This window comes from Ursus americanus, chromosome 32 (assembly GCF_024610735.1).
Source record: "Ursus americanus isolate L20-20 chromosome 32, mUrsAme1.1.p, whole genome shotgun sequence".
NCBI lineage: Eukaryota > Metazoa > Chordata > Mammalia > Carnivora > Ursidae > Ursus > Ursus americanus.
Genome location: NC_142158.1, coordinates 14,853,740 through 14,870,462, shown reverse-complemented (window position 1 = coordinate 14,870,462; position 16,723 = coordinate 14,853,740). Strand labels below are relative to the sequence as shown.

The 16,723-nt window shown below is 39.5% G+C and overlaps 1 protein-coding gene across 1 annotated transcript; it reads right to left on the bottom strand.

Moving 5' to 3' along the window:
• Window positions 1-3,428: 3,428 nt before the first annotated feature.
• PAK1IP1 (PAK1 interacting protein 1) lies at window positions 3,429-16,643 on the bottom strand. The gene is made up of 10 exons (XM_045811674.2): window positions 16,498-16,643; window positions 14,192-14,357; window positions 11,364-11,484; window positions 11,214-11,288; window positions 10,630-10,682; window positions 9,873-10,018; window positions 9,683-9,780; window positions 5,538-5,637; window positions 3,924-4,047; window positions 3,429-3,781 (listed from the first exon to the last, which is right to left on the bottom strand). The coding sequence occupies exons 1-10, from the start codon at window positions 16,582-16,584 to the stop codon at window positions 3,579-3,581; spliced, it is 1,173 nt and encodes a 390-aa protein (XP_045667630.1). The 5' UTR covers window positions 16,585-16,643; the 3' UTR covers window positions 3,429-3,578.
• Window positions 16,644-16,723: the final 80 nt, after the last annotated feature.

Here is a 16,723-nt window from a genome sequence, read left to right as displayed (position 1 = left end):
CATTCAGAATTGAAGGAGAGACAAAGAGCTTCCCAGACAAGCAAAAGCTAAAGGAGTTCATCACCACTAAACCAGCATTGCAAGAAATGTTAAAGGGTCTTCTTTAAGTGGAAAAGCAATGGTCATAACTAGAAATAAGAAAATACGTGGGTGAAAAAAGCCTCAGTGATAAAGGCAAATATATTGTAAAGGCAGTAAATCAGCCACTTAAAAAATAAGAAGGTTAAAAGAAAAAATAGTAAAATCAACTATAACCACAAGAGTTAAGGGATACACACACAAAAAGATGTAAAATAAGGCATCAAAAACATAAAACGGGGCTGAGGGGAGTACAAATGTTGTTACAATGTGTTAGAACTTAAGTGACTATCAGCTTAAAAAATGTGTGTGTGTGTGTGTGTGTGTGTGTGCTCGTGAATATATAGGAACCTCATAGTAACCACAAAACAAAATCCTATGACAAACAAAAAACAGAGAAGGAATCCAAGGATAACACTAAAGAAAACCATCAAACCACAAAAGCAACAAAATAACAAAGGAACAGAGAACGCAAAAAAAAAAAAAAAAAAAGCACAAAACAGTTAACAAAATGGCACTCATATCAATATTTACTTTCATTAGTTACTTTAAATGTAAATGGTCTGAATGCTAAATACTGAAGCAGAACAGAACTGGAGAACTGATGCTATCCAACTTCAAGACTTCCTTTGCCACTGTAATCAAGACACTATAGTATTGGCAAAATACAAAACAAAAAACACACCCAAAATAGATCACTGGAACAGAATAGAGAGCCCAGAAACAGACCACCATCTAGACTCTTAAACAGCACATTAGGGATGCTGACCCTCCATATAGTTAAAAATCGGAGTATTAACTTTTGACTCCCCTCAAAGTTAGCTAAAAGTCTACTACTGATCAGAAGCCTTACTGATAACACAGTTGATCGACACATATTTTGTATATGTTATATACTGTCTTCCTACAATGAGCTAGCAAAAATGTTAAGAAAATCATAAGAGAAAAAACATTTACAATACTGTACTGTATTTATCAAAAAAATCTGTACGTGGACCCATACAGTTCAAACCCATGTCGTCCAAGGGTCAAATGTACAAGCAACTGATCTTTGACAAAGGAACAGAGGCAATAAAACAAAGACAGTCTCTTCAACAAATGGTGCTGGAACAACTGAACAGCCACACGCAAAAAAAAAAAAAAAAAAAGTATCTGGACACGGACCTAACACCTATCACAAAAATTAACTCCAGATGGATCACAGACCCAAATGTAAAATGCAAAACAAAAAACTGCTACAAAGAAACCTAAGAGAAAACTTAGATGACATTTGGATATAACAAAGCCTTTTGAGATACATCAACACATGACCCATGAAAGGAATAATTGATAAGCTAGACTTCATTAAAATTTAAAACTTCTGCAAAAGATATTATCAAGAGAATGAGAAGACAAGCCAGAGACAGGGAAAAAAATATTTGCAAAAGACATCTGACAAAGGACTGCTATCAAAAATACAAAGAATTCTTAAAACTCAACAGTAAGAAAACAATTTTATGGCCAAATACCTTGACACCTTACCCAAGATATACAGATGGCACATAAGCATATGGAAAGATGCTCCACATATGTCCTCAGGGAAATGCAAATTAAAATGGGATACTGCTACACACAAGATTAGCCAAAATCCAGAACGCTGACAACACCTAGTGCTGGGCGATGGTGTGGAGCAACAGGGACACTCAGACATGGATGGTAGGAATGAAAAATTGTACAGCCACTTTGGATGACAGTGTGGTAGTTTCTTACAAAAGTACACATACTCTTACCGTACAGCCCATCAATCACACTACTTCGTATTTACCCAAAGGAGTTGAAAACATGTCCATCAAAAACCTACACATGGATGTTTACAGCAACTTCCTAATTGCCAAAACTGGGAGGCAACCAGGATGTCCTCCAGTAGGTGAAGGGTAAACTGTGGTACATACAGACAATGGAATGCTATTGAGCATTAAAAAGAAACGAGCCATCAAGCCATGAAAAGACATAGAAAAAACTTAATGCAGATTACCAAGTGAAAGAAGTCAATCTGAAAAGGCTACAATATTCTGATTCTAACTACATGACATTCTGGAAAAGGCAAAACTATGGAGGCAATAAAAAGATCAGTGATTATGGGAAGACCGGTAGGGTAGAGACAAATAGGCAGAACACAAGAGTCGTTTTGGGGCAGTGGAAATACTCTGTGGATTATACTAATATGTTCATTATACATTTCTCCCCTACAATGTACAACACCAAGAGTGATCCCTAAGGTAAATTATCAACTTTGAGTGATTATGATACATCGATGCAGGTTCTTCCTTGGTAAAAAGGGTACCATTCTTAGGAGTGACATTGATCATAGGGGAGGCTGTGCATGTGTAGAGGCAGGGGGTATATGGGATATCTCTGCATTCCTCTCAATTTTGTTATAAACCTCAAACTGCTCTACACAGTATTAAAACGAAAACATAACAAAAGCCCAAAACCATGATCATCTTTGCTTGTAGGCCTGAAGTTAACGAAGAGGTGGACTGACATGTCGGGACACAGAATTTGGCTCATTTCCTAGATGAGTTCCTTCCTGCGAAGGGAGTGGCAATTCCAGTATCCAAATGTTAGAGGTCTCATTGTGCCTGAACAGGAGGGATTCCCTGTTGGCCTCAGGTATTTCTGGTCAGCTAATTCAAATCTACGAATCCTCTATTAATGTGTCTTTTCAAAATGCCCAGGAATCTACTGAGGAATAAAATAAGAGATGACACGATTATAATCAACAGGCTGAATTTAAGACTATCTTTGTTAGATTAACTGAGTTTTTTTCTTGGCCTGAAACAGATAAAAAAAAAACCCTGGAAATGTAATTTTCTGACCCTTCACTTATCTTGTCATCCACAGCTAGGAAGCAGAATAGTTTAACAAGGGTTTGGTAATCTAATAACTTTCTATGCACACAGCCCTAAGTTTAAGCATATGCTTTATACATACATGTATTATGTGTCCATGATTTTTAAGTGTGTCTTAATATGCCCACTGGTATGAGAATCTTTTTATACCTTTGTTATCAAAATGAAAAATCCTGCATTAAAATTACTAGAACCATTTGAAGAAGCCAAAGTAAGGCAATTTTATCATACTTTCCCCATTTAGGAGGAAAACCTGAAAAACAACTCTCACCCATCTCTGGTAAAGAATGTGTTCAAAACTGTGTGCACCTTAAACTACATTTTGAAAAGATCTTTATTTGCTTTATACAATGGTAAAAATTAATATATTACACATTAACATAGCATATATCACCATGATATATAATTAATAAAATGTTGCCTACCAAAAATAGTTTTACCACTGTTAAAAAAAAATAAACACATAAGTGTTTTTTTTTAAGCTGTACATTTTCTCCAAAAGAAGAAATTTCTAGCTTTTACTCAGGGGCGGAAAAGGGTACATCTGAAGAGAATGATTCCATCTAAGAAGTTTTTCTTGTAGGAAAAATGTGTGACTCATTGTGTCATTCATATTTTCTTTTTTCTCTTCTTTTTTTCCAACATTTCTACCATTTTCCTCTTCTTGGTTGACACTGGGGTACTTCCTTTCATTGGCTTCTTACTGTCACCAGTTAAATTACATTTCCTTGAGTTAGGTAAGGACTGCCTTTCTTCTTCCTGCACGACACCACCAGCTTCCTTCTTGTTGACTTTGGACTGTTCTTTCCTAACTAAAACACAAGACAGCGCATTTAAAGACCACTTTTCCCCCTCTTGAAATAAGGCTGACAATAAAGTGAAGTTATCTGAATCTCCTCCACTTCAACAATTCAAGAGCTAACACATCTTTTTAAAATGATGACTTTCACTTACCAGGAGAAGGCTCTGCAGCCGAAGGCAGGCTTTCTTGTGTGTCTGTCACTCTGTCTAGCCACACTCCAAGACATGTCAGCCTGGCATTAGTTTTTACTTCACAGAGTAAAGATGGGGGAACTCTCTAAAACAGAAGAAAAATGCATGATAACATAGAGGAATTTTAAATAATTTTTTTCCTTAATCAAGTGAACTTATTATTTTTTTAAGATTTTATTTTTTTAAGTAATCTCCATACCCACCGTGGGGCGCGAACTTACTTAGAACCCCGAGATCAAGAGTTGCATACTTTTCTGACTGAGCCAGTCGGAATTTTAAGTTTCTAATTTAAAAGTTGGGGTGCCTGGGTGGCTCAGTCCTTAAGCGTCTGCCTTCAGCTCAGGGCATGATCCTGGTGTTCTGGGATTGAGCCCCGCATCAGGCTCCTCCGCTGGGAGCCTGCTTCTTCCTCTCCCACTCCCCCTGCTTGTGTTCCCTCTCTCGCTGGGTGTCTCTCTCTCTCAAATAAATAAAATCTTTAAAATAAATAAATAAATAATTAAAAACAAAAAGTTATGTTATTTTCTTGAGAATAAAACATGCTGTTTAGAAGAATCCATTATCTTTTTTTAAAGGATTTTATTTATTTATTTATTTGACAGAGAGAGCACGTGCACACAAGCAGGTGAAGGGTCAGGGAGAGGGAGAGGGAGGAGGAGGCCCCATGTGGAGCAGGGAGTCCGATGTGGGGCCCAGTCCCAGGACCCCGGGATCATGACCTGAGCTGAAGGCAGACGCTTAACCAACTGAGCCACCCAGATGCCCTGAAGAAATCTATTATCTTGACTCACGTTTGGTTTCACTATGTCCTTCACAGAGCATGTTTCTGAATATTCAGAAACTAAATTCATTAAGGAAAAGGACCATGTCTTGTTCATTTCTATGTTTTAACAGAGAACCTTGCACACTCAACAAACCACATTCACAGAATGTGTTTGTAAGACAATCAAGAATAATAAACCAGGGGCGCCTGGGTGGCGCAGTTGTTAAGCGTCTGCCTTCAGCTTGGGGAGTGATCCCGGCGTTATGGGATCGAGCCCCATATCAGGCTCCTCCGCTATGAGCCTGCTTCTTCCTCTCCCACTCCCCCTGCCTGTCTCTCTCTCTGTCAAATAAATAAAATAAAAATCTAAAAAAAAAAAAAAAAGAAGAATAAACCAAGAGGGTCTGTAAGAGTGAGACCACTGAGGGGAATTTAATTTTCCAATTATCGGGTTCAAAACTATTGTTAGTTCCATTATCTATCAGTAAATTCCAAATTTTTAGTAATGGAGGCATTTTTATCTAACAAAATCTTACAGAGAACATCAATACACAAACAAAAGAGAAGTAGCGCTTCTTTGATTGAAAAAGCAGGAGTTCTGGTACCCTGCCACTCAGACTCACCAATACCAACCCCCAAGGTAGCTCTTAGAACCCTAACTTTAAAACTATGAGTATCAACCATGCATGGAAGAGACTTTAAGTTTATTTAAAGATTTCTGCCTTGAAAAATATTCCACCTCCCTTAACTCGAAGCAATACTGATAGTAACACTTGCATTAAAGTGCATTTATATTGTGTTAAGACACTGACCTTATCCTGCTTAAGCTTCCACATTTTGATGAAGCCATCACTCGATGCTGTAACAATAACATGATGCTCTGGGACTTCAAAACTGAACATGTCTTTTACCCTAGAACAGAAATACAAACACCATAAAGGTTCCTTTCTCCCTTTCTCCTTTATGATATTGTCATAAAGCTTCTATGCACACAGTCTCTTGATTTTTCAATGTCCAAGTGCTTCCAAACTACTTAAGGAACAGTGCTAAAATCTAACTATGCTTCACATTCCCATGGGTCAGTGAGTCCTTCTCAGGGTCTAACTTCCAAGATAAAATGGACTGTCAACCACTATCACCACTGCTGTTCAACACAGTACTAGAAGTCCTAGCCTTAGGAATCACATAACAAACAAAAAGGCATCCAAATCGGCAAAGAAATCAAAATCTCACTTTTGGCAGATGACATGATACTCTATGTGGAAAACCCAAAAGATTCCACCCCAAAATTGCCAGAACTCATAGAGGAATTCAGCAAAGTGGCAGGACATAAAGTCAATGCACAGAAATCAGTTGCATTCCTATACACTAACAATGAGACAGAAGAAAGAGAAATTAAGGAGCCAAATCCATTTACAATTGCACCCAAAGCCATTAGATACCTAGGAATAAACCTAACCAAAGAGGCAAATGATCTGTACTCAGAAAACTATAGAACACTCATGAAAGAAATTGAGAAAGACACAAAGAAATGTAAAAACGTTCCATCCTCATGGATCGGAAGAACAAATATTGTTAAAATGTCTACACCACCTAGAGCAGTCTATGCATTCAATGCAATCCCTATCAAAATACCATCAACCTTTTTCTACAGAGCTGGAACAAATAATCCTAAAACGTTATGCAACCAGAAAAGACCCCCAATAGCCAGAGGAATGTTGAAAAAGAAAACCAAAGCTGGTGGCATCACGACTTCGAGCTCTATTACAAAGCTGTAACCATCAAGACAGTATGGTACTGGCACAAAAACAGACACACAGATCAATGCAACAGAACAGAAAACCCAGAAATGGACCTTCAACTCTATGGTCAACTAATCTTCGACAAAGCAGGAAAGAAGAGCCAACGGAACAAAGACAGTCTCTTCAAGAAATGGTGTTGGGAAAATTGGACAGCCACATGCAGAAGAATGAAACTGGACCATTTCCTTACACCATACATAAAAACAGACTCAAAATGTATGAAAGACCTAAATGTGAGACGGGAATCCATCAAAATCCTTGAAGAGAACACAGGCAGCAACCACTTCGACCTCAGCTGCAGCAACTTCCTGCTAGACACATCACCAAAGGCAAGGGAAACAAAGGCAAAAATAAACTACTGGGACTTCATCTAGATAAAAAAGCCTCTGCACAGCAGAGGAAACAGTCAACAAAACCCAAAAGACAACTGACAGAATGGGAGAAGACACTTGCAAATGACATATCAGATAAAGGGCTAGTATCCAAAATCCATAAAGAACTTCTCAAACTCAACACCCAAAGAACAAATAATCCAATCAAGAAATGGGCAGAAGACATGAACAGACATTTCTGCAAAGACGACACACAAATGGCCAACAGATACATGAAAAAATGCTCAACAATACAAATCAAAACCACAATGCAAAACCACCTCACACCAGTCAGAATTACTGAAATTAGCAAGTCAGGAAATGACAGCTATTGGCAAAGATGCAGAGAAAGGGGAATCCTCCTACCCTCCCCTGTGGGTGGGAATGCAAGCTGGTGTAGCCACTCTGGAAAACAGTATGGAGGTTCCTCAAGATGTTAAAAATTGAGCTACCCTATGACCCAGCAATTGCACGGCTGGGTATTTACCCCAAAGATACAAATGTAGTGATCCGGAGGGGCACCTGCACCCCAATGTTTATAGCAGCAATGTCCACAACAGCCAAACTATGGAAAGAGCCCAGATGTCTACCCACAGATGAATGGATAAAGATGTGTATGTATACACACACACACACACACACACACACACGAATATTACACAGCCATCAAAAAAGAAAGAAAGAAAGAAAGAAAGAAAGAAAGAGAAAGAAAGAAAAAGAAATCTTGCCATTTGCAATGACATGGATGGAATTAGAGGGTATTTACACTAAGTGAAATAATTCAATCAGAGAAAGACAATTGTCATATGATCTCAATGGTATGTGGAATTTAAGAAACAAAACAGGATCATAGGGGAAGAGAGGAAAAAATAAAACAAGATGAAACCAGAGAGGGAGACAAACTATAAGAGAATCTTAATAGGAAACAAACAGGGTTGCTGGAAGGGAGGAGAGGGATGGGGCTACTGGGTGATGGACATTAAGGAGGGCATGTGATGTAATGAGCATTGGGTATTATATAAGACTGATGAATCACAGGCCTGTACCTCTGAAACCAATAATATATGTTAAATAATTGAATTTAAATTTTAAAATGTTAAAAAAAAATGTCAAAAAGATGATCATGAGAGGTTATCATAAACAAAATAAAGACACTTAACTCCCTCACCTCAAGAGACACCAAGTTCGGGATGAAGAGACAACTAAGACAACAGAGATGAACCATGGCTTCCTCCCACACATCCACGTCTCTCACCTCCAGGGTCATCACCCTCGTCCAAGCTACTGCCATTGTTCTTCTGGATTACCGAGTAGCCTAAGTGGCTAAAATTATGACTCAAATCATGTTACTCCCAGGCTTAAAATCCTACAAAACTACATCTTTTTAAAAATAACACAGGACAGGAGGAAGGGGCTGGGGACGTATTTAAAGCAAGTCTGGCCATAAACTGACAACTGCTGAAGCTGGGTGGTGGGTCTATGGGGGTTGCTTCCTTAAACTGGTCTGCCTGCCTTTAAATTCTTCCACAGTAAGAAATAAAACAAAATCTACAAAGGCCCTTAGTATAAAACCTAACTCCTCACCAGTTTACAAGGCCATGCACCTTTTGGCTCACTCTGATCTAGTCACAAAGCTCTTTAATCTGTTGCTAAAATACATCCAGCTCTTGTCTCCCTCAGGCGCACTGTGCCTGCAGTTCGGTTCTCTCCTTTCTTTAGAAACAGCTCTCTTCATCTGTGAAGTCCTACCCTCTCCCTTCCCCGATCATACTAAGTTGCCGCTGTTATTCTTAAGGCACACCTTTCTGCTTCCTTCCTGTTATAATTATCTGCTTACTGGTTTATCATCTGTCTCCTGCTCCACTACAAGAAACACAAATGCAAGCCCTTGTCTTTTTTGAAATACTGAGTGCAGTTCTTAATGGATACTCATGAATACCCATTAAATGAATGAATGAATGGCCAAATATCTTAAGTGTTATCTTAAGTGTTCTGATGTTATTCATACATTTGAAATGACCTTGAATGAACACTTCCCACTGAAGGGAAAAACCAGGGCCTGTACACTGGCTGTAGTATTTGGAGTATTCAAAGAGCATCACTTAGAAAATAAAAACTCGGACTTATTTAATACATGGAAGAACACACAAACGAAGCATATTAAAATATAACTGTACATTATCACCTTTTCCAAAATAGTATAAAAAGCAGAGGCAGATAGAACCGGGTTGAATCCCAGTTCCCTCACCCAACAATGGAGTAATCTTGGCCAAGTCACTTGGCCGTCTACTCTCAGAATCAGTGTCTACCCCTAGAGATACAGTGAGCAATAACAGGTAAGAAAAGACTGGCATGAAACAGAAGTCAATAATGTCACATATTTCTCCAGTAGGAAAAACAAACAGTGTACAAAAGGGGAAGAAGTGGACAAGGGGAATAGAGTAAAAGGACAAGAAAGGTCCTGGCAAAGCTTGATTGTTTAATTTCTTTGTTCCTCTTCAAATTTGGTTGTTTTCAGGCCCCAAGTTTAATAATATTACTGGAAAAATATCTTGTGCAAATCACTAGTCCTGATGCCAACTTCCCCACTTTTGCATTACTTAAGGCCAAGACAACGACATTTCTGCGATCCTCTCACATTCCAGAAATCATATATATGTGGAAATGCCTAGCTCTGCAGTTGTTCATGAGAAAACACGTACCTTGCTTTATGAAGCTAATACATATGTAACAGTTATTGAAGACTCTACACACACATACAGACTGGCAAAAAAAAAAAAATACCTGTTTTCATGAGCTTTAAATTCACAGAGGCACATTAGTGAATCACAGTCAAAAACCCTTACGACTTCTTCATCTCCAGCCACTGCGAGGACAGACTCCTAGGAGAGACAAAGAATATCCAGAATGTCATCAACAATTCCAACCATCACCACAGACGCTAAGATTCCACCACTGATTTCTGGTCACTTACTGAAAGAAATGTAACAGAAGATATTCTCTTTTCATTTGTGATGGTGCCACTAACAGATGCAGTGTCAAGTTGATAGACATCTATTTTATTCAGTATGACAACTACGTATTTCTCTCCCCTTGGGGACCATTCCACTATGTGAGCATCTGTAAGTTAAAAACACAAAGCTTTTTTATTTCATAAACAAAAAATGAAATGACCAGAGTAACAGTAAAAAGAGCAAATAGTTGCACGGTGCATTTTCACATCCACTATCCTATTTAACCTTCACCACAAACTTTTGGTACGTATTTTGCAAGTTAAGTTTTAGAAAATGAACTGGAGTCAAAAGAATCATTAAGTCATAGAGCTGGTAGATGACAGAGTCATGACAAGAATTCTAATCTAAAATGGGAAAGGAAAGGGAGCGCCTGGGTGGCTCAGTCGGTTAAGTGTCCGCCTTCAGCTCAGGTCATGACCCTGGAGTCCTGGGATCAAGTCCCACATTGGGGTCCCTGCTCAGTGGGGAGCCTCCTTTTCCCTCTCCCTGCCACTTCCCCTGCTTGTGCTCTCTCAAATAAATAAGTAATCTTTAAAAATAGATAGATAGATAGATAGATAGATAGATAGATAGATAGATAGATAGAGAAAAGAAAAGAACCTAAATCATTGCCCTAAGAGGTAACCACCATCATGGAGGGAAATAAAGGTGTATGTGTGTGTATATATATTCATGTTCCATCAAGTTCTAAAGAGCATTCCAAATAAAAGTACTTACTTTGTTTTATATTTTTTATGAATGCTGATCTTCCTTCCACAAGATTCCATGTTCTGCAAAACAGGAAACTCACTTATGGCATGATCACTAACTTTTATCAGGTATAAAGGGAAGCATAAAGAAGACCTACTCAAACAACAATTTACTTCATAGGCAGCTAGTTAGAACTATCATATTTCTTAAACAACACTGGAAATATTTACTAACAAGCAAGATTAACTCATCCATTCCTAGACTCCTTTCATATATTTAAAATGTTTAATATATTTTCAAAATACTTCACCTCCTAAAACATTTGTTTTTAGGACCACCGGCCTCTTCACTTCACAGCTTACGATGACTGGGATGTGCCGTGTACACGTGAACATGGAGCTTGTCATTGTTTTTTCTACCACTGTGAGAAGGTTCACTAGCTTTCCACCTTTTCTTATATTGCAATACCTTTAAATAGCTGATGGCCATGAGACGAGACACAAAATGAATCTAATTACTGTACTAAAATATACCCTGATGGTAGCTTCCTGTTGTCCCTGAAGAACAAAGACCACAACTTGGAAAAGATGCTCTCGGCATTAACGACTCACCTTAACGTCTTATCCGTACCCACGGACAGGGCCAACTTGCCAGTTGGGTGAATAGAAAGGAAGGTCACATGTCCTCTAAAAGGAAACCAACAGTTAGCCCCCAACTTGAATGGCACCTAGAAACCACCAAGGGGAAAGGGCTAGACTCACTTGTGAGCTTTAATGGACTTCAGGCACTCCCATTTCTTTGCATCCCACACACAAATGAGTCCATCTTCTGCCCCACTGATTAAGTGCCTGTTGCCATAGAATTTCAGACAAGTTATTGTGCCTGTGGAAAAACCAAGATAGGCAAACTTAATATTCATTTTGAAGGCAAACTCCATTTCTGGTTTAAAGGCTATGCTGTGGTAAGTAAAACATCTAACATCTTAGTATTACTGAAACATACCTTAAAGTCTTAGGTGAAGACGTTTATTTTTTTTTTTTCATATTAGAACATACAGTTTCAAAGCTATGCAAATATTTTCAGCAGAATTTCTCTAGTTGTAGACTCAGACTTGAGCTATTCAGTTCACTTTCTGGCTCTATATCTCCACAATCATAAATTTAGGAGATGGCTGGCTAGGACGGTTTGAGCAGAAGTCAAACACAACCAACCAGTAAATCAGCTCATCTGGGAAACAAACCAAGATGACAGCCACATGACTTCTACTTTCAAAACAGTGAGTTAGTGACCCATTCATCCACAATCCAATTATTATCACTCTAGACCTGCTTTTGATTTCTACACAGTTCTCATTCACTGTCATAAGAATTTATTAGAGGGGCACCTGGCTGGCTCAGTTGGTAGACCATATGACTCTTGACCTCGGGGTTGTGAGTCGAGCCCCACATTGGGTGTAGAGATTACTTAAAAATAAAATTTATTAAAAAAATTTAATTTAGAAAAAATTTTACATCTTTAAAAAAGAATTTATTAGAACAATTTTCTAAATTGTTCCACTATTCAATTATGCCCTCTGTAATCTCTCTTCCATGGTTCACAAATTTTCTTCTATCTTTTCAACTTCACAAAACACTCCACTCTCCTCTGCCCAAACTAAAGCCTGAGTCTCCCATGAATTTCTCCTGCAGCTCTTGGGACTAGGAGACATACATATTTACTGTCCTCAAATACTAACCTCATTGGAAGGAGGTAAGGTGATAGAAGAACCCAGCATTCTTCTAACTCCCAAAAGCAGTCCACGCCCTTATACATTAACCAAGTAAAATTCCCTATCCTTTGAAGCTTGTCACCCAACTTAACTGCCCTATATCTCAGTGGTCAACTACTGTCTGTAAGCCACACCTGGCTGGTGGCCTGTTTTCATAAGTGCAGTTTTACTGGAACACAGACTCGCCTGCTCAGTTCTAAAATGTCTATGGCTGCTTTTACACTGCAAAAGCAGTGCCAACTAATCAAAACCAAGAACATACAGCCACAAAGCCTAAATATTTACTATTTTGTCCTTTTCAGAATAAGGGTATGAAGCCTGGGGTCACTGCTGTTCACTTGCCATGTCCTACTCAATCCTTGACATTGTCCTTTATATTGAAAGAGTCAAAGATCTCTAATGAATAATTTTGCACCCCCCACTTCAAAAAGCACTAATAATATATGGGGTGACATACGTCTTTATCAAAGTGGGAGTCTTTAGCCATCTTTGCCCTTGTTTTCCTCTTTCCTATTATTCTATTTCCTACTTTGGGAAAGAGCTTATCTATTACCGAACTGTCAGCAAAATAGGAATTAGGGGCATCTGGGTGGTTCAGTCGGTTAAGCCTCTGCCTTCAGCTCTGGTCATGATCTCAGGGGCCTGGGACTGAGCCCCGCTTCGGGCTCCCCACTCAGTGAGGAGTCTGCTTCTCCCTCTGCCTCTGCCCTTCCCCCTCCTCTCTGGTTTAGTCCCTCACACCTACACCCTCGACATAGTTACCACCTACAGCTGCTCCACATTACAACTCTTGAACTCTGAAGAGCCTCATCCCTGCCCACAACCTCACCTCTCACCAGCCCTTTCATGGCCCCCTTCATTCACAGTGCACCTGCTTTTTTATTTCAGAGATCTGAAGACTCTTCACACCCCATTTTTTCTAGGCCAACACCATCTTCTTTCACCAAAATCCTGAATTCCTCTGTAAATCAACCCGCCTATTGCACACACCAAATAGCTTTCTGCTCCCTACAAAAATGTCTGTAGCTTACTGCAAACGGATGTTACTCGATTCAGAGACTCCAACTTCAATCAGGCAGACTCTCATCAGTCTTTTGCTTGTTCTTGGTCACCATCTCTCTCATATCCCGGGTGCCAGCGCTTTCCTCAAGCCCACACGGCCCCTCCCTCCCATTCAATCCCTATCCTCTTCTTCTCAAGGACCACCCAGGACCTGGCCTGTTTACTTCTCCAGTCACCCCAACCTCCATTTTAACCTTCTCATAATACTAACTTGCTTACAGTTCCCCATGCACACAGCGGTTAGAAACATGGGCTCTAGACCTAGGTTTGAGTTCTAGTTCCACTGTTTTGTAACCATGGGCAAGTCAACATCTTTGAATTTCGGTTTTCTCTTCTATGAACTGAAGGTACAACTGTAGCTTCTTGGCACACTGCTGGGCACATGGTACTCCCTCAATAAAGGTGGCTATCAACATGAGGCTGCTCCTGTGCTCCTCACGCTTCCTGCTCTGCCTAGAATGCCCTTTCTCCTGAAATGCTACTTCTCTTTTAAGACAATTCAGTCAGATGTCATTTTGGGAAGTTTTCAGTGAAAAGTCACTTCCTCCCACTCCCCCCAGAGTGAGTGAAGTGCCTCCCTTCTGTCTCCCAATATGGACTGTGAAGAACTTAAGAATAAAAAAAATCACATTTTTCTCATTTCTGTATTTTCTAGCACAGAACCTGCTACATAATAGACACCTAATGAATTGTTCAACTGAAGTCAAATGCTAAAGTAATGATACGTCAACATTATCTTAAAGGATATAATTTTCTCACCATTGTGATGCACTAGAGCCCCATGGTCTATCTTCTTTTTCATGTCATATATGTGAATTGTTTCATCTTTGCTCCCAGTGACTACAAAACGACTATTTACAGCCACCGCTGACAAGGAGGCAGTGTGGGCATGGTGAGTGAAGTCAGCCACAGGAGTCCATTTTTGCTGAAGAGTAAAACACACAATCAATGTCACAATCATATCATAGCTCTCTAGAAACAAATAAGTGGTTCCATAATCTATGAAAACTACCAGTAGATACTTACAAATGGAGAAAAAATTATGCAATGATAGCAGATTAAGAAAAACAAAGAACCTGAGAAATAAGGCAGGCAGCAAGGACATGGGGAGGCAACGCTGGGTATCAAGACTCCAAAACAATTACGGAGACCAAACTACCTTAAGGTCCTATCCAAATCCTTAACTGCTTAATATATTTACTTATATGTGAGACCTGCATACCATTCATTCCTTCAAACGTTCAGATTTTGATTTGAATTTATTCGTTCACATATTAAATGACTACTGTGCGCTTGGCACCATTTTAGACAGTTGATACACAGCAGTGAAGAAAAGAAAGTCCTTATTCTAATAGAAATGTTATCCCTGTGCGAGAGACAAACAGTAAACAAACATGATGCCACATACAGATGAGTATAATGACAAGTCTTACAAAGAAAAATAAACAGGATAAAGAGTATGTTTCCTTCCATTAGCACCAATATAAGCCCTAGAGAATGACCAATGATGAGGTCTCAGGAATTCTATGCTTATTGATATGCAACTTTTGGACTGAATAAGTGAGACTGGTTGAGTGCAAAGAATGACTGACAGCTGAATGCATATACACACCTCAAATTGAAGGAGATGCATCAAGAAGTATTAGCAAAACAAACAAACCAAAGAAGGGGGAAAAAAAAACCCTTAAGATCCCTCTGAACACACTTAAGATGTGTTACTGAAAAGCAATTTCTAAATAACTACAGCAACAGACATTGCTTCCATCAACCAGGACCAAGGGAGCCTATTCTGAGTAAGGGCACTATATTCCTGTGGGGCTGTTATGGCCATAAATAAAAAATAACCTCTGCTTGTGCATATTATAGAACGAATGTTGATTATCTGAGCTATTGTCTGTCTAGGTTTAGCAGCTGTAGTGGATAGTTTAAGAGCTTCATGTTTCAGAGACACCTGGGAACTTGAGTCCCAGGTCTCCCGATTATTAGCTGTGTGGCCTTGAGCAGGTCACTTAAACCAATCTTAATTTCAGGCTCCTCATCTGTAAAATAGGGGTAACTGTATCTGCCTCAGGGGGTTGCTGTGAGGACTACATGTCTGGAACAACGTAGCAACTTTTTTTTTACAATGAGTAACACAATCAGTAGCATCATCTTTAAGCATTCAAGAGATGTCACCCTTCAGCCAAAAGCAAATTAATAACCAGGTAGAAACAAAATTAACAAAAGTAATTAGTCAAGTTATATACTTCCCAGTTTTCTGGTTCATTCAAGATTGACACCTTGACTTCATAAAGTACTGAAAAAAACAGGTTTCTAAGAGAGACTTAGATTTGTTTAGGGAAAAATATTATTGGGTTAAAAGTTAAGAGATCTTATTTCTAGTCCTGGATATGTCCTAACTACCTGTTTCACTAATGGCAATTTACTTAACCTTTTTGCTCACACATCTAGTAAAAATACTTATATTTTGTTGTAATTTTCTCCATGCATTTGTCTCCTCTGTTCTTCTCCTTATGTTAGTAAGCTATCTAGCACTGGATCCATTCCTTTGGCTTCTTTGTACCTCCAATGCCAGTTAACGGCCCCATGGTAAAGGGTCCAAAAATAGTGAATGACTCGAAACACTTTTTTCCTTCTTTTTATCAATGAGGGGTTTATCCTGACCCATCTCCAATATTTTGTAAAATTCCAAGACAAAACTCAGTAAGAGGGCGAACTGTTCTTTCATTAAATCCTGAACACGTAAAACTGGCTGTCAACTTACAGGAGCGAGGCTTAAATCCATAACCTATGACTCATTTGCCTGTTGGCAGGAATGCCAGCTTCCTTTCTGTACCGTGGTCAGAATGTCTACTAAAACCAACAGACATGATCGTGTTCCATGAAACGCCTACTCTAGACGTTAAAAAAAATTAAACTATACGTTTGAGTCTGATTCATAAATTAATCCCTAAGAGATCAATGTGTTTACTTACCTCTGATGATGTGCCTACCTCCGCCGTCTGGGAATCCGACTAGACAACCGCGCACCTCCTCCCGCGGTCCCTCAGGGCGCGCCCTCTTACCTCTTCGTGGTCGCCGCCTGCATCCGGCTCCGGGTGTATAGCGAACCCAAAAAGGACCTGTTCGTAGCAACCAGCTACCAGCTCCATTCAGCAGCGCACGTGCTCCTTCAACGAGCCCCGGTCAGCTGACAGGGAGTGACGAAAGCGGATGCCAGGGGCAGTGGGGTCCTTCCTGCGTCGGCGCTCAAATTACGTCACGAGCGCGGGCTGCCTTTTCGGCGCCTGC

What these genes read in the sequence shown, in the direction of transcription:
- PAK1IP1 (XM_045811674.2), bottom strand. Translation starts at nt 16,584, where the DNA reads ATGGAGCTGGTAGCTGGTTGCTACGAACAGGTCCTTTTTGGGTTCGCT. An exon ending in CTTCTGTTACATTTCTTTCA is followed by an intron (nt 9,781 to 9,872) that starts GTAAGTGACCAG and finishes TGTCTCTCCTAG; the next exon opens with GAGTCTGTCCTCGCAGTGGC. An exon ending in TTTAAAGCTCATGAAAACAG is followed by an intron (nt 5,638 to 9,682) that starts GTATTTTTTTTT and finishes TTTCTGTTCTAG; the next exon opens with GGTAAAAGACATGTTCAGTT.